General features: G+C 49.3%; 11 protein-coding genes across 11 annotated transcripts in view; 6 read left to right on the plus strand and 5 right to left on the minus strand.

Annotated features, from left to right (window-relative positions):
• The window catches only part of V1513DRAFT_484652 (fungal-specific transcription factor domain-containing protein), a 3,429-nt gene extending 168 nt beyond the window's left edge, over positions 1-3,261 (minus strand). The window contains exon 1 of the mRNA XM_066900450.1: positions 2-3,261. Coding sequence (XP_066753940.1) covers positions 57-3,098 — 3,042 coding nt within the window. The 5' untranslated portion in view covers positions 3,099-3,261 and the 3' untranslated portion in view covers positions 2-56. The remainder of the gene's footprint in view (position 1) is intronic.
• Positions 3,262-4,122: 861 nt separating this feature from the next.
• Positions 4,123-5,433, minus strand: V1513DRAFT_484653 (Thg1 C terminal domain-containing protein). The gene is made up of 5 exons (XM_066900451.1): positions 5,317-5,433; positions 5,004-5,270; positions 4,754-4,929; positions 4,613-4,701; positions 4,123-4,546 (listed from the first exon to the last, which is right to left on the minus strand). Exons 1-5 carry the CDS (start codon positions 5,328-5,330, stop codon positions 4,241-4,243), a joined length of 852 nt encoding a protein of 283 aa, XP_066753941.1. The 5' UTR covers positions 5,331-5,433; the 3' UTR covers positions 4,123-4,240.
• On the plus strand, positions 5,366-7,968 carry V1513DRAFT_414192 (S-adenosyl-L-methionine-dependent methyltransferase). The gene is made up of 4 exons (XM_066895787.1): positions 5,366-5,574; positions 5,658-5,707; positions 5,759-6,095; positions 6,169-7,968. The coding sequence occupies exons 1-4, from the start codon at positions 5,551-5,553 to the stop codon at positions 7,861-7,863; spliced, it is 2,106 nt and encodes a 701-aa protein (XP_066753942.1). The 5' UTR covers positions 5,366-5,550; the 3' UTR covers positions 7,864-7,968.
• A 235-nt stretch (positions 7,969-8,203) lies between these two features.
• V1513DRAFT_425016 (uncharacterized protein) lies at positions 8,204-8,763 on the minus strand (the record flags this gene model as incomplete). Its single annotated transcript, XM_066896107.1, has 5 exons — positions 8,204-8,257; positions 8,315-8,454; positions 8,553-8,571; positions 8,634-8,663; positions 8,761-8,763. The coding sequence occupies 5 exons, from the start codon at positions 8,761-8,763 to the stop codon at positions 8,204-8,206; spliced, it is 246 nt and encodes an 81-aa protein (XP_066753943.1).
• Positions 8,764-9,066: 303 nt separating this feature from the next.
• V1513DRAFT_443972 (mitochondrial 54S ribosomal mL44 domain-containing protein) lies at positions 9,067-11,425 on the plus strand. Its single transcript, XM_066897899.1, has 2 exons — positions 9,067-9,389; positions 9,455-11,425. Exons 1-2 carry the CDS (start codon positions 9,302-9,304, stop codon positions 11,278-11,280), a joined length of 1,914 nt encoding a protein of 637 aa, XP_066753944.1. The 5' UTR covers positions 9,067-9,301; the 3' UTR covers positions 11,281-11,425.
• Positions 11,402-13,330, minus strand: V1513DRAFT_52807 (protein-tyrosine phosphatase-like protein). Its single transcript, XM_066900533.1, has 2 exons — positions 12,631-13,330; positions 11,402-12,574 (listed from the first exon to the last, which is right to left on the minus strand). The coding sequence occupies exons 1-2, from the start codon at positions 12,893-12,895 to the stop codon at positions 11,523-11,525; spliced, it is 1,317 nt and encodes a 438-aa protein (XP_066753945.1). The 5' UTR covers positions 12,896-13,330; the 3' UTR covers positions 11,402-11,522.
• A 73-nt stretch (positions 13,331-13,403) lies between these two features.
• V1513DRAFT_484656 (ribosomal protein L1p/L10e family-domain-containing protein) lies at positions 13,404-14,876 on the plus strand. Its single transcript, XM_066900452.1, has 2 exons — positions 13,404-13,864; positions 13,916-14,876. Exons 1-2 carry the CDS (start codon positions 13,446-13,448, stop codon positions 14,598-14,600), a joined length of 1,104 nt encoding a protein of 367 aa, XP_066753946.1. The 5' UTR covers positions 13,404-13,445; the 3' UTR covers positions 14,601-14,876.
• A 1,438-nt stretch (positions 14,877-16,314) lies between these two features.
• V1513DRAFT_378591 (nucleotide-diphospho-sugar transferase) lies at positions 16,315-17,909 on the plus strand (the record flags this gene model as incomplete). Its single annotated transcript, XM_066894987.1, has 3 exons — positions 16,315-16,589; positions 16,647-17,520; positions 17,574-17,909. 3 exons carry the CDS (start codon positions 16,315-16,317, stop codon positions 17,907-17,909), a joined length of 1,485 nt encoding a protein of 494 aa, XP_066753947.1.
• Positions 17,910-18,591: 682 nt separating this feature from the next.
• Positions 18,592-19,398, plus strand: V1513DRAFT_443985 (Prp19/Pso4-like-domain-containing protein). The gene is made up of 3 exons (XM_066897900.1): positions 18,592-18,679; positions 18,741-18,966; positions 19,033-19,398. Exons 2-3 carry the CDS (start codon positions 18,837-18,839, stop codon positions 19,272-19,274), a joined length of 372 nt encoding a protein of 123 aa, XP_066753948.1. The 5' UTR covers positions 18,592-18,679; positions 18,741-18,836; the 3' UTR covers positions 19,275-19,398.
• Positions 19,399-23,270, minus strand: V1513DRAFT_443988 (uncharacterized protein). The gene has a single exon (XM_066897901.1). It carries the CDS (start codon positions 23,062-23,064, stop codon positions 19,555-19,557), a length of 3,510 nt encoding a protein of 1,169 aa, XP_066753949.1. The 5' UTR covers positions 23,065-23,270; the 3' UTR covers positions 19,399-19,554.
• A 276-nt stretch (positions 23,271-23,546) lies between these two features.
• On the plus strand, positions 23,547-24,446 carry V1513DRAFT_443990 (uncharacterized protein). The gene is made up of 3 exons (XM_066897902.1): positions 23,547-23,751; positions 23,818-24,020; positions 24,080-24,446. The coding sequence occupies exons 1-3, from the start codon at positions 23,670-23,672 to the stop codon at positions 24,326-24,328; spliced, it is 534 nt and encodes a 177-aa protein (XP_066753950.1). The 5' UTR covers positions 23,547-23,669; the 3' UTR covers positions 24,329-24,446.
• Positions 24,447-24,489: the final 43 nt, after the last annotated feature.

The following is a 24,489-nucleotide window of genomic DNA, read 5'->3' on the forward strand; positions in this document are numbered from 1 at the left end:
TAACTAAATTACAGCTAACGTCATCGATCATACAATAGCTATGAAGTATGATACATTCAGATTATATTCGCAATACTTATTCTCGCCCGCTTAACTTCCCTGCTCGCTTTTTCGTCCTCTAATTCCTCGTACTCCCCTTCAAGTTGCTTTTCAGGTCCAGTTACTTTCTTGCCTTTGATAACCTTCGCCTCGTCTGTCATTTTGGATTTCTCTTTGCCCTTGAACGAGTAATGCGGTACGTTTGAATCTTCCTCTTCCCGCCTGCCAACTACAGCGGGACAGATCGACGGCACAAGCATCTCATCGGACATGCGCTCGAGGTTCAGCGTTTTGCTCACAAGTCCCATTCGCTGCACGCGGTGGATAAACTCGGACCGTAGACGGGCCACTGCGTGGGATGTGTCGAGAGACTCCATAATCTCGTCCAGTTGGGCCCACTTATTCCATGGCTCCGGCGTCGCGTTGGTCTTCGTGTTCGCGGCGTCGATCTGCGGGTCATCAGCCGTGACTCCGGCGGCGACGTCGAAAGTGAAGGAGTGTGGCGTCGTACCACCATAGTCTTTCTCACCAGAGGGTAATGGTAATTTTGGTGCAGCGTCGCGAGCGTCCGACGGCAATATGAATGGCGTGTTTGTCGTCGTTTGCGTGGAGGCGCTGGACGGTTGCGTCCATATCCAAGCGTCCGAGGTCGCTTGCAGGTCGCCGGACACGAGCGCCATCATGTCCTCGTCCGCCTCGATGACATACTCGGTCGTCCCGTCACTGCGGGCATCCCCGACACTTGCCACCTTATCCCGCAGCTTGACAAGGACACCCTCCAAATACCGGCCACACGCGACGTTAACTTCTCGATGATCGTGCACAGCAGCAGAGACTTTGACACATTCGCGCGCATGCCGGAACATGCCCCTTGCGATCAAAAACAAGGTCGTGCGCCAGATATTCATAAGCTGAAACGCAGTCATGCTTCGAGTGATTGTATCTTCCCAGGAGTATTCAGGGTTGGGCATTGCTCTCGACAGGTCGGGCGGTCGGACCATTGTGCGGTGCAGAAACGCGACGGTCTCGAGACTGATGAGGGCACACCGGTCGAGTGCGTATGTACGCAGTTCTGGCGGCGCGTACGGAGACATGTTATGCCGGTGCAGGATCAAGCGCAAGTTCTGCATGACGGTAACGGGAACAAGCGACATAGTCTCGAGATGCTCTTCCGACGCTGACGCTACTCCTATTTCTGGCGACAGGAACGGGAACGCGTTCCAGAACTGACTAAAGTACTCGTCAAATGTGGACAACGCCGTTCGCGCAATCACCACACTCTTAAGCGTCTGACGAAGCGGACCAGCTATTCGAAGAATGTGGATGATCGGGATGAAATAACATCCCACTGACGACTGCGGGTTCGAGAGCGACAGCGACAATGCAGGCGGCGGCGTGGGTTGATCGCCTGATCCCATCTCGGCCGGTAGTGTGGTTGCTAGCACGTTGCCGACGCCGGTGATGCATTCATCGAGCGGGGTTGGAAACGACACGTCGCAGTCGTCCTCCGCGATCAGATACGGGCGCCCGAGTTCGGAGGCAAAGATCCTGTCCCAGACGTAGAGCGCCCACCAGAGGCGTCGCCGGAGCTCGCTTTCGTTGACAGACATGCCTGACGCGGTCGACCTGGGGGTTAGTTCGTGATGAAGTCCCAAATCCTGCCCGATCCTAACCGCAGCAGCAAGCCAGGTCCATGCGGCTGACGTGCAGTTCAGCTCGACTAAAAAGACTGCGACGAGTATCACCGACGTGCAATGGTCGATTGTGAAGGCGTCGTTGTACAGGTCAGTTAACAGGCGTGATGCGGAGATGTACGCCCTTCCCGTCGCCGTCGCTTCTCTTGCTCGATCGCCGTGTAGTGCTCTAGCCCGTACACCACAGGCAAGTATAGCAAAGAATACCGACGCCCAAGCTCGAGACACTCTTGACAGATCGCCGCCGCCAGCGTACAGGCACTCAAACTGCGCGAGAAATCTCTGCCAGTGGACGACAGGCATCCAGGAGTGGATGCTGTCGAAGTAGGCGCCGACCAGCAGAAGGGCTTCCTCTTTTGGCGGCACAGTAATCTTGTTTGCTCCTAATGACGCGCAGGAATCGTGAGACTGAGCAGTCGGCGGACGATACGGCGCTGGCGGCTTGTACACGCCACGATTGTACTTCTCAAGATGGTGTCTGACAGCCGAGAAATCGTGAATCGGACGTGGCATTGGCGGTCGTGGGGCCGGTGCGGGCGGAGTCAGCATGTCAAGTAGCTGCGGAGATGCGGACGTGGCATTGAGTTGACTCGTTAGCGGAGCCAGAGGCGGCCGCGTAGTAGAAGGGGCGATGTTGGCGTGGTGCTGCATGGGCGAAAGAGGAGGCGGCGACGAGGAGGAGACGGACGCAGGCGACCCCGGATCCGCGATGGCGGCGGCAGCGGCGGCAGCATCGGCGGCGTCGGCAGCAGACGCGCCGTCGAGGGTGGCAGAGAGCGCTGCGATGTGAGCTCGTGCGTGCGCAAGCTGGCGTTCGAGATCCTGGACCTGCTTCAATGAGGACATGCGCCGCGAGTTGTCCTTTGTGAACTGGCACTTGAGCTTGCGAGACGTGCACTCTGAGCACGCTGTGGATTCAGTTGCATCGCACTTGACTTTGCGCTCGCGGCAGGCATCGCATGACGGATCTTTTCGACGTTGGCGAAATGGTCTCCGCGGGATGTTTGGCGGCAGAACCTGCGTGTGCGAGTGTGCATGGTGGTGGGTATGCGGATGCTGCGGCGGCGGAGGCTGTTGCGGTGGAAGGTATGGGGGAGCGGGACCAGGTTGCGCATGTGACGCGGGTGGATGATGGTACTGCGACGGCGGTTGTGGTAGAGGATACGAATAGTCGTATGCGGTGTGTTGTGCGATGGAAGGCAGCTGGTGGTGACCCGCGTGCTGAGGCTGCGGCGGCGGAGGCGGAGGCGGCTGGGTCATGAACGGCGGCAGAACGTGATGTGTGTAGTAGCTGCTGTTGAGCTGAGGAGGATGCGGAGGCGGAGGTCGCGGCGGCAGCGCGTGCGGGAGGCGATTGTCGACCATGGCGATGTGTATATGTATATGTATATGTATATATAATATATATATATATATATATTTGTGTGTGTGTGTGTGTGGAGATAAAGCAGTCAGATAGGAGACGAAAAGTAGCAAAGCAATCTCGTAAGTGGAAGACCGACGACGACAGTTTTTTTGATGATCGTTGGACAAGAAGATCGCCCAGCGGCTTGGTTTGGATGGTGCACAGCCTCGCCACTGTCGCGCCCTGCTGCCGGTTGCCGGCTGCCTAAACTCACCGTCAGAACCAAGGGTCTCGTACTGCCCAACACGCTGGCGAGTTAGTGTCGGTCCGCGAACCTTAATCCGTACGTAGCAGTTAAGCGCGCCAACTCTTTGTCCTAATCGAGAATAGTGCTTTAACACTTGGTCTTGTGACACACTTAAAACTGATAATCCTTTTATCATACCTTGTAAGTAGAATTGAGTGATTGACTCGGGGGATGCTAGATAGTATTGAGCCAGTACTTTTTTGTTGCGGCGCGGGGTGGTATTTGCCGGTAGCCGAGATCTTAGGCACGCGGCAAGTCAGTGCCCATGCACACACGGCTACGTCGCACACGTTTTGGCTGGCCCACCGAAATCTGGCGACGCCGAAACGCGTCGGCAACAACGATCCGGGCGGTGCCAGCATGACGTTAATGCTTCCCGCAGCCCTCTCCGTCGACTGTTCCGCAAAATAATTCAGCAGGAAACGTGATGGATGATGTCGTCCTACGAGTTGCTGTTCATGTACTTTGTCGTAGTGCTTTATACATTATGGACGATATCTACAGAATGCAAATTTGCCGAGAGCACCAAACCCAATCGGGAATAAGGTTGTGTCAAGTTGCTGTGGCAGTGCTCCCAGCCGCACCTTGTTTTGTCAACCACACAATAATATTCGGAAACAATAGGATAACAATAGAGTACAATACCCTCCATGCTGATGACAAGCATGTGATGAGCAAAACGCAATTTTCTCGCATGCTGATTGGTCACATAGGGCTTCCTCTTTTGGAGCGGTGGCTACTTTAATAAAGACTTGGACCCGATCTCATTCAAACAGGATATGCAACTGATAGCTCTTGTAATATACACAATTATAATATCGTACAAATGCTTGATAAACATGTCATATGCCTACGTCAACTAATCCACCTCCCCGCGTCCGTCCAAAACTCATTCCCAATAATATCAACATGAAGCTCCACAATCTCCGCCTTCCGTCTCTTCGTCTTCTCCCGCTCAATCTGTCGTTTGCTCTTCTCGTGCCATTCCCGCACATCTATGCTCTCTGTCGACTCCGATGCCGATGCCGATGCCGATCCCGATCCCCCTGTTCCAACATCTCGAATAAGCATCGTGCCTTTCCGATACATTATCTCCTCGTTATTGTAATTGATGCCAAACCGAGAAAAGAGCAGTTCATTCTTCTCTCCTGAGTTCGTTCCCTGCCAGCCGATCGTCAGTCACTAGCCGCATCACCATCCGTAATCACCCAAGTCAAATGCACTCACCATCAGTGCTTGCTCCGCGTCTTGCTCAGATAATCCCCCGCCAAGCACTAAAGTCCAGAATGATGTATTATACAGATTGTTTATATGGCCTATCTGTCAGTGTCCACTCGTAGAATACAATACCGTAAAGAGAGCACATACAATCCGCCTGCCGCCAACTAAAATAATCTCGTACTTCGCGCAACGACGGATATAACACCGCCCGTCCATCAAATGAAGGCAACATATTGCCGTCCAGCGGAGTATCAGGAAAGTATTCTGGCCACAGGAATAGGTATTGTGCTGTAAATGTCGATGCGAACGTCGACACAAGTTTGCTGCCAAGTTAGCATCTGTATATAGAAAGACGTAATATAGTAAAGGAAATATATAAATAGTAAAAAATACTCACGCCTCTCTTCGATCAAACATCTTGCACTCCCGGCTCAGCACAAACGAAAACTCATCACTCTGCCCATATGCCCCCGCCACATCCGGAATCTGCTGCATAACCTGCTTCGCCGCCGCATTCATAAGGCACAACGCCCGCTTATCATTCGGCTTCTGGAAATTATAATGCGCTGAGAACCGGTGGAATCCTCTGCCGTCGAGCCGGATCACAATGTAAGTGTTAGGAAGAAGAATCGCATCCTGTTCGTACGTCCGCACGTATTCGAACCTATACGATTAGACGCGAATCATCCACAGTATGGTTCCGTACATACCGCGATTTCGCCATTCTGCTTCTGGATCCGCTGTTGTGGTTTTTGCCGTCCTTCCTTCAACGCGGGTCGAATGGCTTTAATGATTCTCACCACCTGCGCCGCACTAAACCATTGCTCTTTCTCGATTTGTCCCAAATTTTATAACTTTTTTTTGGCGCCTCAGCTGAAGAACCTGCAATAAGTATCTTCGCACCACTACAACTCCTTTGAAACATTATAAATCCGAAACGAGAGATGGGTCGTCGAGGACGTAATGATGTGCGTCATATCATAATTTGCATTTACGGATTTTGTCTTCTATGCTCAAGGTACAGCTCTACTAACTAGAATTCTCTTTCCAGCACCCCCGATCGCGCGATCAGCCCGGCGGCTGGGTCGAAATCCAGAAGCAGTAAGTTTTTTTTCATGCTCTTGCATACTATAACAACTCTAACATACACAGAAACGCCGCATTTGAGGAATACTACAAAGCGCAGGACATAGTCCCTGAATCTGAATGGGAAACCTTCTTCGATAAGTGCAAACAGACACTCCCTGTAACCTTCCGCATAACCGGTACAAGTCACCATGACGCTTTGCAGATCCGAGACACTCTCGTCAACGAGTATGTCCCGTTCTTGAAAAATATTACATGGGAAGGGGAAGAAGTTGAGCCGCCAACGAAGTTGCCGTGGTATCCAGATGGACTGGCCTGGCAGATTAGAGTCGGCAAGACCGTGGTAAGGAAGAGCAAGCCCTTTGCCCGGTTTCAACGCTTTCTTGTCGTTGAAACAGATGTCGTACGTCCTTTTTTTCCCCCCCCCCGTCGTATCGTCCTCGCAACCACGAACACTAACGGGCTAACAAATTTAGGGCAACATATCCCGCCAAGAGGCTGTCTCCATGATCCCGCCCCTCCTCCTCGACGTCCAGCCCCACCACGCTGTCATCGATCTCTGTGCAGCACCCGGCTCCAAGACCGCGCAACTAATCGAAGCAGTCCACGCAGTCGCAGACCCGACCGGTATCGTCGTCGCCAACGATTCTGACCATAAACGGAGCCACATGCTCATCCACCAAGTCAAGCGGCTCAACTCGCCCAACCTCGTCGTCACAAACCATGATGCCCAGCTCTTCCCTCGCATTAGAATTGCCGACGAAGGAGAGTCGTATTTGCGGTACGATCGGGTTCTCTGCGACGTCCCCTGCTCTGGCGACGGCACAATGCGGAAAAATATCAACGTCTGGCGAGATTGGTCTATCCACAACGGTCTCTCGCTACACCAGACCCAGATCAATATTCTCAACCGCGGCCTACATCTGCTCAAGCCAGGCGGAAAGTTGGTATACTCCACCTGCTCGCTTAATCCGATCGAGAACGAAGCCGTCGTCGCACAGGCCATACGAATGTGGCGCGGCAAAGTCCGCGTCGTAGATTGCGCAGAACTATTACCCGGGTTAATCCGCCGCAAGGGCATGACCAGTTGGAAAGTCATGGGCAAGGATAAGCAGTGGAAGGACACTGCCGAGGACGGGATCCCGGCCAGCTGCTTCGCGCAGGACGACGAAGTCGAGCTTGGTGTCGAGAATTGCATGAGAGTTTACCCGCACGACCAGGATACCGGTGGCTTCTTCATCACCTTATTCGAGAAGGTTGCGGACGCCGCCGATACGGCTCCCGCCGGACCGCTTAAACGCAAAGCGAAGGCGGACGAAGTTCTCGAGCAGAATGGATCCGACAAGCGCGCAAAGCCCGAGTCAGACGCGTCGGAACTGGAACCAATACATTCAGAGGCAGACCCACAACCCCTCGCGCCAAAGAAGAAAGAACGACTCCCCCGCGACGCAAACGAAGAACCGTTCAAGTTCCTCCCGGCAGACCATCCCACAATCGAGAATTGCTGGAAGTTCTACTCGATCGCGGACGACTTTCCCCGAACCTCCCTCCTCGTCCGCAACGCAACTGGAGAACCCGTCCGCACAATCTACTACGTCCATCCACGGCTATACCCCGTTATCTCCCTCAATGACACTAAAGTCAAATTCATCCACGCAGGCATCAAACTCTTCGCCTACCAAAAAACACTCGAGGGAATCTGCCCTTGGCGTGTTCAATCCGAAGGCATGACGGTTTTGTACAGACATATTGCGCGAAAGGCCGGCGACCTTGTGCGTGTTGTTCGATGCGGACTCGACACGCTAGAAACACTGTGCCATGTCACGTTTCCCAAGTTTAACGAGTTGAAAGATAAAGAATTTTTGAACCAGCTCCTCGCGTTGACCGAAGGCTGTGTGTTTCTGGAGGTCGACGGGGGTGAGTGCGACAAGCCAATCGTGTTTCCAATGTGGCGTGGTCGCGGGTCCGTGAACTTGATGCTGCCGAAGCAGGACACGGCTGAGTTGCTCTTGCGCGTGTTTAAGATCGAGAATGTCCCGGGCAGCGGCAACAAGAAGGAGCAAACGACTCCGGCAGAGAGTACCGATGCACCAGCCGAGACTGAGTCTGAGGCTCCTCCTACTGCAGAGCAAACTGAGACCGACGTTGCCGAGTCCGTCGAGACTGCGTAATGTATAATTAGATTTAAAAAGTTTCGTTTGTTCTTTTTGATATGTACTCCCATATAATTGGCACAAAAGGGTATTGTAATTTGATTTTTTTAATGTCCTATCAGGGCATACACCTATGCCATCACGCTATAATTACCCATTACATTCCTAAAACGGTTCTCGACCACAAAACAAAAATGCCTAACGTGGTGACCACTAGGTGCTGTCTAAAAACCTATATATCCGCCAATTGTAGCGCATGCACATCTATCATCGTACATGTGCTGCTCTTCCATACTGTACAAAACATATCTTCGCCACATCAAGCTCAATAGTTGCCAAACGAAGTTGTTGTGATTTATCACTCCTTGCTTAATCGCCCTTGTTTAGCAGACTCGTTGAATCTTAAGGCAAGCTATACCCGACGTTAGCCTTCCGACAAACACATAAAGTAACCCAAATTTAGACCTACTAAATCTCGGCTTTCGAGCGACAACTTTGGCTCCATAATCTGCGGGCCGAAAAGACGGAAAAAGATACCACCCGCGACCAAGGTCGCTGTGACGCCAATTGTGTTGCGTTTCCAGTTCTTCGGGTTGGGCCACCAGCCACCTGTTGATTCCGTCAGTATGTTCCCGCATTATTATCGTTATGCTTATCCTGATCAGGATTTCGTATTTGAGATCATTGAAGACGGGGAATGCGTGTACCTGTTGGAGTCCATACGTGCTGTGTATCGTCAGTTTTAAACTTCATTATAATACCACGCAAAATAGTGAACAGCTACGTACCTTAGGATACGGATATCTCTTGCCACCGGACTACAAATTCAAATTAGCACCATCCATGGCCACAACTTCTCCAGAACTCAAAGATCACTATATCCGCCAGGCCATGGCCATAAGTTCACCAACTCACCATTTCTCAATTCAGTTATTTTCTGCACAAGTAACCGAAACAATTTATAGTCCAACCAATCAGTACCCAAAACAAAGCCTTAACCCGCGTTAACGCTGTAAGCTCCAGCTGTGTATATGCCTTTGTGCAAGAAATCGCATTCACGGAAAATCCACGAACACACAGCCAAAAGTGATTGGGTGCCCGCCTCTACGCGGGCTAGCGTACCGGTGAGCACGACGCTGTCGGCCAGGGTGACACGCGTGGCACTCCGTTGGTTTAGTGATTCTTCGAGGCGCGTGCCAAAAAATTCGGAAATCGGGGTAACAAAATTTTCGAATTGCGTTTCTAAACCCACTTTCGATATAGGGGACTTGCACATCGAGAGCGAAGAACTGCCCTGGTTCATTGGCAATTTCAGGAAAAGAAGATAGAGATTTTTTTTTGGACAGGAGGCTTGTATTTTGAGGGACTGCCGGTATGTGTACAGAAGCCAACATATCAGTTCTTATTAACTTATGGCAGACAATATTTCCGTCGGGCTATACAAAAGATAACGACCATGCGGATACTCAGACAAATTAATCGGTGTCCAATAATACCGACCATTCTTCACCGTCGCACACCGGTTTTCCAACAATTGCGTCTTGGTAAGTCAATTTTTCGCCGTAAAACAACACCATGCGCCGAAGAGAATACTGATCATCATTGTCAGCCTCGATTTACAAGCAGGCATTAAACAACCCGAAAGGCTTCGCGCCCTCTAGCATTGCGCCGCGCGGCGAACGAAGAATGGAGGAAGCCAATTTCCAAGTACTGAACTCCGAGCGCGAAACGCTACGCTCTCCGATTGCGACGGGGTACCGGAAAGGCAACGCACTGCGCCGAATCAAGCTTTTCAAAATACTGTATAACCGCCTTCGTCGACAGCAGCGACTTGCGGAGAATGAGATCGTGCAAAGGGACATGGTCAAACTGGAGACTGAGCGTCGGAAAAGATTGCAGATTGTGATGGGGTATAGACAAGATGCGAAGATTGAGGCAATTATTTTGAAGAAGATGAGTAGTCGGGGGCGCGTTCTTCGGCTTAGGAAGTTGCCTATTCGGAGTAAGCAGCCGGCGGCATATAGAAAGCTCATGGATAGTTTGAACCGCGTGCGGTACGAGGCGCTGTATAATGCATACTTAAAGTGGTCGCGGAGCAAGATCAGGAAGAATGAGGTTCCGTCGTTCAACGCATTTAGATACAAACCCAGTACTCCGGCGGAGGCGGAGGCTCAGCGTGCGCGAGAGGCGCAGGTGCTTTTACAGCCGCTACCGAGCTCCAGGTTCTTGCTTTACCGCGAACGATTCAGGAGCCCTGTACCGGTTGATGAGTGCTTGTACCCGACTAGCATTGTTACCCACCGGAAGTTGTTGCAATTGCCTGTCGAGCGTACGCCTTATCAGCTAACACGCAAGATTCACGTGCCACCGCCAGCACGTCTGCCAGACCTTACCAACGCAACACCTGAGAACCGCGAGGCTCATCGGTCTGAAGAAGGTAAGATCATCAAGCTTGAGGAAGCTACCGTCGCCAAGTCGTCGGCTCTTGTCGCGCTCCATGCCCGTCTTGGCCTATCGAAGAATTTTCCCTTGACCACACTCGCCCGCGCTCTGAACTGTGAGACCTCAAGTCTTGCAAAAGTGTACCCGAATAACGGCTCTCTTGCTGCTCTCGGAAAAGAATTTCTCGAGCTGTACGTTCTCGAGTTTATTGTCTGCAAGTATCCTCGTCTGCCGAAAGAAGTCATGCAGGAAGCCAGATGGGCATATATCGGCGAAGATGCACTCGCCAGCATCGGGCACCACTGGGGCGTCAGTCGGGAGAAGCCAAGCGTGGCCGCGCCAGCAAAACGGAACGTCGCTAAGAGGAAAGGCGAGGACATGGTTGAAGAGGTCGGCTTCACTGTCGCAACTTCTCTCGAGTTCCCGGAAGGTTTTGGCATGTTAAAGTATGGACGATTAGTTGTTCGACGGATGAACGGATTGACCGAGTACGCCGAGGTCGACGAGTACGGAAACCAAGGCGAATACACTGGGTTCCAGCGTTATTCCGACGCCATGAGCTCCTTCGTGAAGGCCGTCGTTGGAGGTGTGTATGTCCATGACGGCGAGTCTGCCGCCAAGAAATTCATCAGGGACCACATCCTATCGCGCAAGGTCGACCTCTGTTCACTCTTCAAGATCATTCAGCCTACTCGAGAGTTGTCCCGACTCTGCGCGCGAGAGAAACTGGCGCCTCCGATCTCCCGTATGATCGCAGAAACCGGTAGATTATCCCGTGGTCCAATGTTCGTTGTCGGCGTATACTCCGGCTCCAATGTTTTAGGAACTGGAGAGGGCACTAGCATCAAAGAGGCCGAGACTGGAGCGGCAATTAATGCGCTCAAGGGGTGGTACCTATACAGCCCGCCGGTAGTGACTTTCCCCAGCGATATCAATTCCGAAGATGATTATTTCAAGCCATTGTATATTGATCCTGGCCAGGTCCTTGTCTAAAATGCATGAATATATATTACTATTTTGATGAGCAAAATTACTTTATAACACATAACAAGTTGTTTTGCATTTCTGTATATAGCGAAATGTATCGATGAGATGTGCAGACGCCAGTGTATAAATATGCGTTCGTAAAATATATTCAGTAAATAATCTCAGTGCCTGAAATGAACCTTAGCAAGCTGCAACGCCAAGCCCACGTAAAACAGTAAAACAAATACATATGATACAATATCTACAATCTACCCAACAGACGTTTCGGGCTTCAGGGCAATGTTCCGCGATGTTCTGAGATCGATTTCATGCGCCGGCTGACCAGGCAATTCCATCGGATGGCAAACGACCCAATCGACCTCTAACCGATCAAAGATCTTTCCCCCGCGTTTTTTAGTCCCCTTAAACCCATCCATGCCCTCCCATGCGACACTGAACGTGCCGCCTGTATCGTGATTGCCCTCAAAGAACACATTAAACCAGACGTACGACGTCGCGCTCAAAAACGACAGCCCCGCCGGGCCGTATATTTTCTTTTCCACCGTGATATTGATATCTGCGGTGATATGAATATCTGCTTTTGGACGTAGGATGATTTCTGTGCCAGCCATGAGCTTGGTCGGGTCCTTTGACGGGTCCATGTAGCGATGATACTGGACCGACCTGTATGTCCCGCTCCGGTGCAGGGATACGTGACGATGGTGATAATGGCTACTGCTGACGGCTGAATTCGGGGCTGCTGTCGTCCCAGTCATGGATTCGCCTTGGCTATCGACACTCTCTGCGCTCGCGCCGACAAACCAGACACTTGTGTCTTTAGGGGCTCCACCAGCAACCACGCGTTCCCCAACATGATCCGCCTGAGTAAACTCATACACCGTCACGATCCGCCGTCCATGTTCCTTAAACCCGCAACATCGGACCTCCAAACCTTTAACCGGATTTAAAATCCTGACCTCGGTAACAACTACAGGAATATCGCGATACTCCCGATTAGGATCACGCGACCACGTCTCAACATACTGTATCCACCTTCTCTGGGACAAGATAGACACGCCCTCGCCAAACCCGGCACGCATGCGTTTGGAGGTGAAATGGGCTAATGCTATTTGCGCGGTCCAGCGGTGGTGCGCGATCAGGTATGCGCAGAAGACGGTGCCGGACCTCCCCTTGCCAGCTTTACAGTGCAGGACTGCGACATTTTCGGGGTTCTGAGAGAGGTATTTGTGAAGCGAGGATACGATGATCGGGATCATTGCGAAAGGTGGCGGATTGTGATCTGGAAATGGAAAGTGGCTGACTGCCTTCCTGTTAGTGTGATGGATACTGAAGCGAATGACACGTATATGGACTTGCCTCGCTTGTAAAGCTCAGAATCCTCGTACCCAGCCCCTTCAGCTCGAAATTCCCACACATGCCAATGATTTCCGTGACGAAGATTAAGTAACTTGCGGAGATCGCTGAGCGAGTTGCGGTACATCACTTTCGGAAACTCGTTCGTAGGCATCGAGCAGACGATGATATTCTTATCAAGGTATGCAAGATCGAGGTAGGTGTCTGCCACGGGATCATAGTGTCGGGATCGCGGTGATGCGATTGCCGAGCGGAGAAATTCCGCCATTTGTGAATGTGTGCTAAATGGTGGGGATTGAGATCGCAGACACACTAGAGATGATGTGTAACAGATATATGACGCGGTTTGCCTACATAGAAATCATCTCGACCATGGACTAGTACATTTTCTATGCTACCACCTAGCCAATAGAGACGCATACAACAAGTGTTCCGACTGCTGTCTGATTGTCGAGTAGATCGAACGATAACGGAGGTGAGACACCCACCGACAGTTTAAGGACTTAGCTACAAAAGCCAGCAACGACACGGCCCTGCACGTCACCGAACAATACAATAAACACCATGCTACATACAATACCATATGCCAAAATATAACAACCTATTTCGGATATTTCCGTCACACACTACAACTTGTATTCTAACATAAAAGAGTGATAGTGACGGCCACGCGAAATACACGTTTCCGACTTCATCTGCATCAAGGATAACATGAGGCCGGGTAAATCATGGCAACTTCCCAAGTCCCAACGCCAAAATTTTTTTCTAAACCGACAGGGCAGCGGACAGCATAGATATTGATCATATTGCCAAACATAATGCCAACAAAAAGTAAGAGCAATAAGAAGACTTCGCGGTTGTCATCGCTAGGAAAGACAGCGGTGGTTGAGTCCCCTAAGGTTCCCAAGTCGGCTGAGACCGCGTCGACTAAGGCAAATGAGGAACCTGAGGTCACTACCAGTTCTACGCTTGCCATATCGTCAGAGTCGAACTTGCCACTTTCATCTGAACAGACCAAGAAAGCTATTGCGGCGCTAATTAAGCACATTGAGAAGAAGGCAGCAGAGGAAGCTGCAGCTACGACGGATTCCAATAAGCCTGGTAGCAAAAAGCGGAAGCTGAATCTGTTGAGTGATGACCCATCGAATCCTGAGGAGTCAGAGAAGCAGGCTTTGTATTTGCTTATTGGCACGAAGAAATATCTGAGTGATAAGCCAGTGATGAAGCCGCAGCGAATGTCAGTATGCATATGGGACAGAATGGAGAATGGTACTAATAAGTCTCGTAGTACTGTTCCGCACCCGATCTATAACTTGGACACAACATCGATCTGTTTAATTACGAAGGACCCACAACGGCTGTATAAGGACATTCTCTTGAGTGACGAGAACTCGCAGGTGAAGGACAGGATTGCACGGATCGTCGGTATATCGAAGCTGAAGACGAAGTTTAAAACATTCGAGGCCAAGCGCCAGTTGCGGGACGACCACGATTTGTTCTTGGCCGACGACAGAGTTGTGACAATGATGCCGGAGTTGCTGGGAAAGACGTTTATCTCCGTGAAGAAGATGCCTGTTCCGATTAGCTTCCTGAATCCGGCGGCTGCTTCTGCCCTGGAAACGGCGGAGAAGGTTGCGAAAGCACGTGCGAGCAAGAAACGGACTGCTCAGACATCGCCCGAGGAAGAGTTTGCACGGGAAAAAGCTGCTATTTCAAGTAAACGTGTGAACGCTGAGATTACGCGGACATTGAATTCCGCGATGGTGTTTGTGCCAGCAGGAAACAGCACGACCGTTAAGGTTGGCTTTTCGACGTTTTCTGTGGATGATCTGGCCGAAAATGTCGAGGCCGTTATTGGAGGCTTGGTGTCGAAGAATATTGTCAAGGGCGGCTGGGATGGTATTCGATCAATACATTTGAAGACGAAGGATAGTATTAGCCTACCGATCTTCTTGACAGAGAAGTTAACCTGATATTGAGAAGTCAAGAAGTGTGCATGTGATTGGACTACATATAGGATAATGTATAACTTTGCATTGAGCAAGCATGTAAGATAGACAAAAGTTGGGTTTGCTTCTGTTGCGTCTTAATTCTTAAGCGTATTTGCATATTTGTGCCATTGTGATTCGTTTGGCAGGAATCAAATCCATTACGGCCTTACTCACTACACAAAATTAGTTGCTCGAAAACTGCTTAGTAAGACTCGCATAAGTGGTGACTTTGCATGATGAATACAACCTCAATCTTCAACTCACAACTAATTGACTATTCATTAGGTCAAATTTTTTCTGAACTTGATTTTTTTTTTCAACACACACCGGTATCAGTTTTGTTCCAGTCCAGCTGCATTGCCTACTAATTCCCAACCTTACACCAAACAGAGGCGCGAGAGATGCAAGCGATATTCTCAGTCCAACCCTTGGCTCTGCGGGGCAAGGGGTCGCGTTCTTTGAGGTTGGCGAGAAAAGGATGTTGACAGTGCGGTTTGGATCGGATACACACAGTTCCATTGCCGAATTTCATATTTTTGGTGTAATACGAGAAACGTGAGGATTCCTTTTCTGTCGGAAGGGGAAGATTTCTGCAATGGTGGTTATGGTACCAAAAATAAGTTGTTCATGTGCTTGTGTTGGATGGAAGTAAGGTGCTTTTGTTAGCGCGCATTGGTTCCGTCGCCTGGGAGCAGGAACACATTCGTAGTTGCACTCTCGATTAATTAATCGATGGAATATTTGTAATATGTGCTTAAAGTCAATGTATGTCTTGTGTGGCTACGTGTTCTGGTAGTTGTGCCATTTACGTGGACATGTATTGCTAGTTGTCCGCTTGCTCTCTGTGGAGAATACTGACACACTCACACATGTGTAGCAGTTGCAGTTTGGGCGTGAAAGTGGAATATTACATTTGATTGTGTGATTGTGAATAAATATAATAAGGTGGTAATAATGACAAGTTCAGCTAGCATGGTCTTCTAAGAGAACGGCGCCGGCGATAAGCATATGCTCGACACAGCCGACACAGCGACCGTGTCGCGTGTTCGGGGGAAGTTCGTTCGCGTGTCGCTGCTAAGTGGCGATTATTTTGCTGTTGCGGCGAGAACAGGTTGGCCCCGTGTCGACATTACAAAGCGAAGAGCCAGGAACACACGACACAGGAACAGCAGGTGGGTTAGGGTATGTCCCTGACCCTTGCATGCTTCTTTGATTTGTGTCGCACCGGGCTGAGCCACCGCCAACTCCCTATCGATCATGTTCCGGCCGCCAAATCCTAATCCACCGCGAACCGCTGAGTTCGCCCCACTCCCTTTACCTGTCTCCTTTGCTGTCTATCACGCCGAGGCTTTACTACGCTCTACGTTGTCTCCCACTCATTGCCTCTCCTCTCCTCCTCCTCATTCTTAGCCGTCGCAATCAACAATATCCTCCCGCACGACGTGCCTGCGCCAGCTGATTCTTCCGCAGCCGTCCTGCACCGGTTCATGTTCCTCTGAGGTCTGAGGCGACACCATTTTTCCACAGCCGACCCTCAACTCCTTTCTGGGCCCGTTCCCTAACAATCCTCATTCTGGCGACTGTCTCGGGGAGAGCGTGATTAACACATTTCGCTCCATTCGCTCGTCGGGTTTCGCGCGCTAGATATTCGTGCCTTAAAATTTTCGCTAATCTTTGCGTTCTATCCAAGACCACAATGTCGAGCATAGGACGTCGGATACATCGTCAATTGGGCGATTCCAAATATCTTCCAGTTCCCGCCAGTGCGGGCTCAATCTTTCCGACCGCATCACTTCAGGGCACGCCACTCGACTACGCGAAAAGGCGCGTGCGGATACGGCACAACATCTCTGCCCCACTTGGGGTCGTCCTACTGCTACCATTTGTGTTAGTAGTTCTTGTAATTCGGTTCGTCCAGGTTCCGTCAAACACGAGCCTGCTCCCTTCACGAAATCGGCTTGCAGACATAAGGTATTGATGCATTCTATATTTAGCGGGTGCAGAGCAAATGCTAACCGCGACTGATAGAGCAATGAATGAATCAATTGATGCGCCATTTGTCGTCGGCTGCCAGGTGCCCGACACGTCGCGTCCGCGAGCAAATGCTGTTCTCGTCATTCTCGCTCGGAATAAAGAATTAGATGGTGTCATCGACTCAATTAAGTCCGTCGAGCGCCACTTCAATCGGTGGTTCCACTATCCATATCTCTTCCTCAATGATGCAGAATTTAATTCGACGTTCAAAGCGACAATTTTTAATTACACAGAGTCCAAGGTCGAGTTTGGCGTCATTGACAAGGAGCTTTGGGATTTCCCATCCTGGACCAATCAAGAGGAGGTCAAGGAGTCGATTGCCTTGCAAGGCGATGCCGCAATCATGTATGGTGGTATGGAATCTTACCACCACATGTGCCGCTTCTACTCGGGCCAGTTTTACAAGCATCCTATGCTGGCAAAGTATGATTGGTACTGGCGCGTGGAGCCAGATGTGAAGTACTTTTGTGATATCACTTATGATCCGTTTTTGTATATGGAGGAGAGGGGAAAAGTCTACGGCTTCACCATCATTATCAAGGAACTTGTTGACACCGTCCCGAATTTGTTCAGATACGCTTCTGGCTTCCGAAGATCACGCAACATTACTTCGCAGGGAATGTGGGAAGTGTTCCTGCAGAAGGACAAAGAAGAGAAAGAGTCGGGTCCCAAGACGTCCGGTGTCGGGGACCAGTTCCGAATTCCGGATCCCGAAATGATTGATCCAGAGGCTATGAATGGTGAAAAGTACAATTTGTGTCATTTCTGGAGTAATTTCGAAATTGCCAAGCTCGACTTTTTCCGGAGTAAGGAGTACAATGACTTTTTCGAGTTCCTAGATCGAAGCGGTGGTTTTTGGAACGAACGAGTATGTATCTGTATTCATAGCGGGGAGAAGATAGTATCCTAACAAATAATTAGTGGGGTGATGCTCCGGTTCACTCTTTGGCCGCAGGAATTTTCCTTGCGCCATCGCAGGTCCACTATTTCCGCGATATCGGCTACCGGCACACAACCATCCAGCACTGCCCTGGCAACGCGCCACGGAAGCAGCTTCCACGAACGCCATACATCCGAGATCCCAAGAGTAAGAAAGATCTAGAAGAAGATAGATATTGGGATCACTGGGATATAGATAGGGACAACGGTGTTGGTTGTCGATGCAGATGTGACACTGACATTATGGACGTCGAGGGTAACGACGGAAGTTGTATCCCATCCTGGGTCGACGCCGTCGGTGGTTGGACGTCAGATTAGTGCATTTCCGTAACAATTTTGGTGACCAATTTGTTTCCGCATTTTCTTCCGTTCGATTCATTTCAGCATTATACTACTATACAGTTCCCGACATTTTAATTATAGTCATGTACAAGTCTTGCAATCTTGACTTTCAATTTCTTGAAGGTCAGTGTGATCTTCATTGATAATTTTTAATTCTTTTTTGACTTCGTTACAGTTACATGTTATGACTATAGACTTTGCTTTTTCGCGTCATGTTTCTATGTTTTGTCAAAGGTGTTTTGTTCATCCATTTTTTTCGCCATTTATCCTGTACGTTTTAGCCGTTCGATGTGTTCACTGTTATATATACAATTTTCCTCCTTTTTTTCTGTTTGTAGTAAAATAGCATTTGATTGGGCAAGTGGTTACTAATTATTATCCTTTTTTGTGTTCGTTGTATGTTTGGAGTGCGTGTAATTGGACGGCAGCGGATGTGATACTTCGAATGTTATCATCGCTTCGTTTGTACGGTATTACTATATGTTAATATAGTTGGTAGATGTATAAGTTGCGCAGTACCTTTTATTGAAGCAAATAAAGAGCTTTATGATTTGGATGTAGAAGATCTTATGTGAAAACTTTAATTTCGTTGGCATCATAACTGCAAGCAAAAAGAGACGCGCTACACAAGTTTTGCTTGGGACAAGTTGCGCCAGAAACACACCCGGATCAACACAGTCGCGAGTATATTTCGATTAGTTTACTACAGCGCACTGACGCTTCAATCATTACAATGATCTGTGCAAGTACGTATATAATCGAAGATTACAACTCCTCAATCAATGGTAACTAACGAAAAATTGTCAGTTTCAGGAACGATCCCTCAGGATCCAGTCATTTCTCCGAACAGCGGTACGCATCACCATCCCCTTCCCGGAGAAGTTGATATCTTCGACTTTATAAATGCTCATGACTGATAATGGTTTAGGAAGCGTGTTCGATAGAAAGTTGATAGAAGCATACTTAGCAGAGCACGGCACCGATCCAATATCAGGCGACGCATTATCCATCGACAACCTCATTTCCATAAAAAGTATGTTTCTGTTTCGTAAGATCTATTTCTTTGTTTAAAGTAAATATACTAATGACCGCCAAACAGCTTCAAAGACACCCGCGCCTCGAACGCCCGCTCAGTCGAGTATTCCCAACCTGCTACAATCGTTCCAAAACGAATGGGACGCTTTAGTGCTCGAGACGCTCACTCTACGGCAAGAATTACTCAAGACAAGACAGGATCTGAGTACTGCGTTATATTACCACGACGCAGCTGTTCGTGTAGTTGCGAAGTTGACAAAGGAGCGGGATGATGCTATACAGGAGTTGGAAAAGTTGAATCAGTAGAGATGTGAGAAGTTGAGAAGTATATGATGGAGTTTTGTATATTATTGTATAATTTGATGGGTAGGATACGCAGTTGTTTGTGAAAGTGCCAAAATAAACATCAAAAAATGGATATAAACCTTGATCACGACGATATAATACCTTCGACATTTATGTTCGCCATTTGATATCTTACAACTTACAGGTTCCCATGCAATATCGTTATGCAAATATTTACAAAAATTCCAAACAGTTCAAAATCAAATCCCATACCCATATGTACAGATGCTATGCTTACTTATTAAGTTTTCGACTCCTCATATGTAAAATCTCTATCGTCACTATGCACAATTTGACTAATATCCTGCTCCGTTCCTCTAATACTTCTCAACAAAGCAACTTGTTCTCCATAACTCTTCTTGTTCGCACGGCTCAATTTCCAAATCGCATGTCTGATCTCGGGAACAAGCTCTTGTCCACGCTCTTTGACAAGCTGAGTCACCTCCTCGATCCGCCGTCTTCGAGTCGTCTGCAGACCTTTCCTCAAATTGAGCGCAACACGCTGGTGGTGTTTCCACTGCTTGTAGTATGAGTACTTGATACTCTTCGTTCGGAGCTTACGAAGTCGCTCAAGCATCTGTCGCTTCATCTTTTGCCTGAAACGATGCTCGTACACAATTGCAAATATCTTCCGGAATCGCTGTCGCAACTTTTGGTATTCCGAAAGCTCTCGCGGATTAGCCGCTAGCTGCTCCGCCTCAATGTCGAATTTCTCCTGCAACAGATCAGAGAAGAAAGCGACGGTTCGCGTCTGCAAATAATACCGCACTTTCGGCTTCTCTCGGCGTAGTTCGAACTTGACAGCCTTGTCCGACGTCCACTTGACACTGTCCTTGTGCTTTCGAATTTTGAGGTACCCATTCGCCAGTTTTTTCTCTGCCATCTCCATGGCATCGAATACGCCTTTGTCTGTCCGCGCGAGCGCACGAATACGTGCATTCCAGTTCCGATTCGAGAACTTGACGCCCAGATCGCGCATTTGCTGCCACAGCAGCTCTACTTCCTCGTACTGCTCCATCGCAATCATCGCGTCCATTTTAGAGGTCAGCGCATCGCCAAATAACGCCCGGTTGATGCCCTTGATCTGGTTAGAGTATTTGCTTGAATACGGGTCGTAGTCCCGATACTTAAGGAGCGCAACGGCAAGGAAGCGTCTCCAGTGCATGTGAACGGTCACCCAGTCGCCGGCTCGCGCAGCAGCAATGCAAGCCTGCGCTTCAAATGTCGGATCTGGCTGGATCTGGTCGGCAAAGTCGCGGGATTCATTGACCTGGTTGAACCGCTCTATCACTTGTGCGTACTTACGGGTGCCGAGTGGATGGTACAAGCGCAGTATAGGCGTGAAGATGTACGCCGGTATAGTAGTATTCGGCGACACAGGATTGGTCATGTCGAGGGGCGGCAAGCGGTCCATGATCCCGTCGATCATCATCAGCAGCGACTCAGCTGCGTAGTGCTTTCGTCGGTCACGGTACGATAGCATGAGCGTCAGCAGAGTGATGAATGATGGCGCAATTCCTTCCGCGATCATATCTTTGTACTTGCGCTGCACCATACCCGTGTTCCCGTGATAAAGATAAGCCGTCATGAGCGCAGTGTAGTGGAACACATCATGCTCGATACCGAGACCCTCGAGCTGATTGAATACACTTTCTGCAGCAGGGAGCTGGTTAGCCATGCCCAGGTAATGGATCATGATACCAAAAGTGACCGAGTTCATCGGAATCGAGAGCGATTTCATTTGCTCAATCGTGCGTTTCAAACCAGTAGAATCATGGGCCCTGGCAAACCCGTGCAGCAGCGTTGCGAACAGCCGCGTGTCTGGGAATACGTCTGCCTGACGCATCCTGTGGAGAATGTTTTTTGACACAGTGGCCATGTCGTGCGATTTCTGGATGTATGCTGCAGCAAGGACATTGAATACTGCGGCATCCGGCTCGATTTCGAAATGCTGCAAAAGCTGAAACAGGGCTTCGGATCGCTCAGTATCTCCTTTCTTGGCGAAAAGCGCCATGAGTGTTGTAATGTGTCGCTTGGTAGGTATGATGTCGTCCCGTAGCATGCGCCGGAATGTCAGAAGCATAGTCTCAGCATCATCAAGTTTGTTGTATACCGAGAGCGCGATATTGTAGACCACATCGTTGGGTTTCAAGCCGTATTCCCCGATGTTTTCGAATAATGCGATCGCGCCATCCAAATCGCCAACTACCGACCTGCTCCACATCACAGTACCAATGATTTGAATCGGGATCTTCATTTGCTTCTCGCGCATGTCTTCAAGCAATCTATTCACTATCCCGACCTGGCCGATCTCTCCGAGCGCATGCATCGTAACGTTATAATGGTATGGCGCCGGCTGAGCACCGCTCGCAATCACGTTCTCGAATAACTCCTGCATACCGTTGTAGTCTTTTGCTGCAGCAAGAGTCTCCAGCTTGGTACCGATGATAAGATCCGTGTTGGAATATTCGGGATAGTCGTTCTCAAAAGTTTCAATCAGCTGCGACGATTCGTCAGCCATGCCTGCCCGATTGAGAACCCTCACGACCCGCGCCAGATCGCCGCGATTCGACTCGCGTCCGTGCATCCGCATATATACTTCTTTCGCAATCTTCGGCGAACCCAGATCCGCCAAGATGCTTATCGCGATTCGCGCGAAGCGGTTACCGAACTGATGCCTGTCTTTGCCGCTGTATCTATCAATCACTTGTCCAACGAGCTCCGCATGGTCATGGCATTTGATGAGCAGCTCACGCATTGTATTCTCTGTCCGTCGACGATTATGCCGTAGTTTTGGATCAGTGTGGTACATGAGTGTGGCCCACAGTAGAAACACCTGCTTGAATTCCTGTCGCCGAGTGTGATACCGATCAATCATACTCCACTGCATGTCTATATTCATAGGAAATCTAGTGACACCTTCCACGAACGCTGCATCGGCCGCATCGCTCAGTCCGAGCCGTAGCAGCGCCCACAACCTGAAACGGAAATCAAGCTCAGTACGTTGACTTTCGGTAACGTCATTGAAAATTAAAATTATGCGATGCCAACCCTCGGCGTTGTTGCTCTCCCGAAAAAAATTGTAGATCTGCACTCGCTCGGTCATAATCTGCACTCTCGTTGTGATCGATGAGAGACACAGGCGCCAGAGCCTAAACGCTGTGTCTGCCAGGTGGATGTTGTATGATCGCGTTATACGCATGAGGTTCATAAACCGTCTATCGGGATCATCCGGGATTTTGAGGTACGACTCCGGAATCCACTCTTCGGCTGATTCTCGTTGTTCTCGTTGTAGCAGCTGCGCTCCTGTGCTTCGATGTTGATAATGCTGCTGTTGTGCGTCCCAATAATGTTCTTTCGTAATTCCCGGCGGTATCCTTGGTTCCATAGACGCCTCAATATCTGCCTGAGGGGATTGCAGAGTTTCATTGCGCGTCCTGCGGATGGTATTCTGTGAATTGCCGACATCCGCCACGTCACTGTGTGCCTGGTAATATTTTCGCTGCCGTGCGTACAGGCCTTGCAATAGCCGCTTCTGACGCTTTTCCAAACATTGCGCAGTCTTCCGAATAAATTCAATGGTCCGCTCCGGATACAAAATCCCAATAAGCGGCGGTGGCCGCTGACGGTGTGGAGTCTGGGCGTGGCAGATGGACGACCAGCATGATTTCAGAGACCACCAGAGCAGCTCGTCGTGTGTCGCCCGGAACGGCCTGCTGAGATCCAGCAGTGAAGCGTGCCGGGCTGCCATATACCCGTAATAATCGTCTCCGTCGTGTGACTCGCGAACGCACGCGGACGATGGTGTTGGTGGTTGTGGATTTTGACGACTGTGAATGTGGTTTTCGATTGCATGAATTGACCGAGTATTTTTTTTTTGCAGGGTAGTGCAGTAGTGAGTGACGTCGGTTTTGCTGGACTGGTTCAGCCATCGCGCAAATAAAACCTATTGATAACTACATACATTTTAATAATTTTAATACATTTTAAAATAAATTTACTCAGCTATATTTTAGATTGTTCAGTTATAAATTCCGTTAACATCATATGCTGTTCCCCGGGTCTCACTGGCACAGGAGAATTCGGGTTTTAGGCTTAAAGTTCATGTTAAGCTCCCATCACGTTCGCTTCATACTAAATAAGGATTAGTATTAGTTGCTATGGAAGCTTATTTTCAAGCGACAGTGCCCTTTCATGCAGAAAACAAAAATAGTCTTCAGTTTCACCTGCGTTCCAATTATCAAAAGGTTTTGTGAATAAGATTTTACGTGCCGTCAGTCTATTTCCTCATCTGACTGTAGTCAGAAGATTGCGTTCTCGGCATTTCCAAGCATCTGGCTTATTCTACAGAATATCATGGCACCAACAGCATCCGCCGTACGTCGTAGTGCGTTCAAAGTTCCGGCATCCATGCCAGACGGCGTGCACAAGCGCAAACGTGAGTCGTTTCTCCCCACATATAGGTGATATTCATGAAAAAGTGCGGCTGTCTGACTTGTTTTAGTTGAGAAAATAAAGAAGACGCTGTCGCATAATGCAGACGTTAAGCGGTCATATCGAAAGACGCTGAATAAGATGGGATTCGACGTTCCGCCACCGCTGTCGCGAAAGAACGGTGTCAAACAAGCTGTTTCGGATGATGCTGACGGTTTACATGAGGATACAGAGCAAAATGCAGAACACTCATTCAAAAAAGCACTTCAGAAGGTTCGTGATACAGTGGGAATCTTGTAATTACACGAAAGCTAAGCTCTTTATTTCTCTAGCCCACTGGCCGGCACAATAAGAAACCAAAGCTATCTCGGTTTAACAAAGAAGAGGCGGTTGCTGCCACATTGCGAGCTGAGCGTGAAGCTGCCCAAGAAGAGCGCGCCCGTCGGGAAGCTGATCGGCAACAAAAGATCGAGAAACGGCAGAAGAATAAGCAGAAAATGACGCAGTATACCAGGACTGGGCAGCCAAAGCTGGGAGTTCGTGTTGGTGTCTTGCTGGACAAAATTCAGAAGACTACGTAGATCTTTATTCAAATTCTTTTCGGATTTTTGGTGTCTATATTTATTAGACTGGCGTCGGTGTATATTAGTTGTTAACTAACTAGGAGTCAATGGTATTAATAAAATTTTGTTTGCGATTTGACTAAGACGAATGCTCTAAACTTGTAATTGGTCTGTGTAAA

Source organism: Lipomyces chichibuensis (genome assembly GCF_038497645.1).
Source record: "Lipomyces chichibuensis strain CBS 12929 unplaced genomic scaffold V1513scaffold_13, whole genome shotgun sequence".
Lineage (NCBI taxonomy): Eukaryota > Fungi > Ascomycota > Lipomycetes > Lipomycetales > Lipomycetaceae > Lipomyces > Lipomyces chichibuensis.

Bases quoted from the DNA above. Each gene is read 5' to 3' on its own strand.
- V1513DRAFT_443972 (XM_066897899.1), top strand. From the start codon at position 9,302: ATGCGGATACTCAGACAAATTAATCGGTGTCCAATAATACCGACCATT. The intron at 9,390-9,454 runs GTAAGTCAATTT...CATCATTGTCAG, and splicing joins TTTCCAACAATTGCGTCTTG to CCTCGATTTACAAGCAGGCA.
- V1513DRAFT_414192 (XM_066895787.1), top strand. From the start codon at position 5,551: ATGGGTCGTCGAGGACGTAATGAT. The intron at 5,708-5,758 runs GTAAGTTTTTTT...TAACATACACAG, and splicing joins TGGGTCGAAATCCAGAAGCA to AAACGCCGCATTTGAGGAAT. The intron at 6,096-6,168 runs GTACGTCCTTTT...TAACAAATTTAG, and splicing joins TTGTCGTTGAAACAGATGTC to GGCAACATATCCCGCCAAGA.
- V1513DRAFT_52807 (XM_066900533.1), bottom strand. From the start codon at position 12,895: ATGGCGGAATTTCTCCGCTCGGCAATCGCATCACCGCGATCCCGACAC. The intron at 12,575-12,630 runs GCAAGTCCATAT...ACAGGAAGGCAG, and splicing joins TTCTGAGCTTTACAAGCGAG to TCAGCCACTTTCCATTTCCA.
- V1513DRAFT_443988 (XM_066897901.1), bottom strand. From the start codon at position 23,064: ATGGCAGCCCGGCACGCTTCACTGCTGGATCTCAGCAGGCCGTTCCGG.
- V1513DRAFT_443990 (XM_066897902.1), top strand. From the start codon at position 23,670: ATGGCACCAACAGCATCCGCCGTACGTCGTAGTGCGTTCAAAGTTCCG. The intron at 23,752-23,817 runs GTGAGTCGTTTC...GACTTGTTTTAG, and splicing joins CGGCGTGCACAAGCGCAAAC to TTGAGAAAATAAAGAAGACG. The intron at 24,021-24,079 runs GTTCGTGATACA...TTATTTCTCTAG, and splicing joins TCAAAAAAGCACTTCAGAAG to CCCACTGGCCGGCACAATAA.
- V1513DRAFT_484656 (XM_066900452.1), top strand. From the start codon at position 13,446: ATGCCAACAAAAAGTAAGAGCAATAAGAAGACTTCGCGGTTGTCATCG. The intron at 13,865-13,915 runs GTCAGTATGCAT...TAAGTCTCGTAG, and splicing joins GTGATGAAGCCGCAGCGAAT to TACTGTTCCGCACCCGATCT.
- V1513DRAFT_484653 (XM_066900451.1), bottom strand. The intron at 4,702-4,753 runs GTATGTGCTCTC...ACTGACAGATAG, and splicing joins TAGTTGGCGGCAGGCGGATT to GCCATATAAACAATCTGTAT. The intron at 4,547-4,612 runs GTGAGTGCATTT...ATCGGCTGGCAG, and splicing joins ACGCGGAGCAAGCACTGATG to GGAACGAACTCAGGAGAGAA.
- V1513DRAFT_443985 (XM_066897900.1), top strand. From the start codon at position 18,837: ATGCTCATGACTGATAATGGTTTAGGAAGCGTGTTCGATAGAAAGTTG. The intron at 18,967-19,032 runs GTATGTTTCTGT...ACCGCCAAACAG, and splicing joins CAACCTCATTTCCATAAAAA to CTTCAAAGACACCCGCGCCT.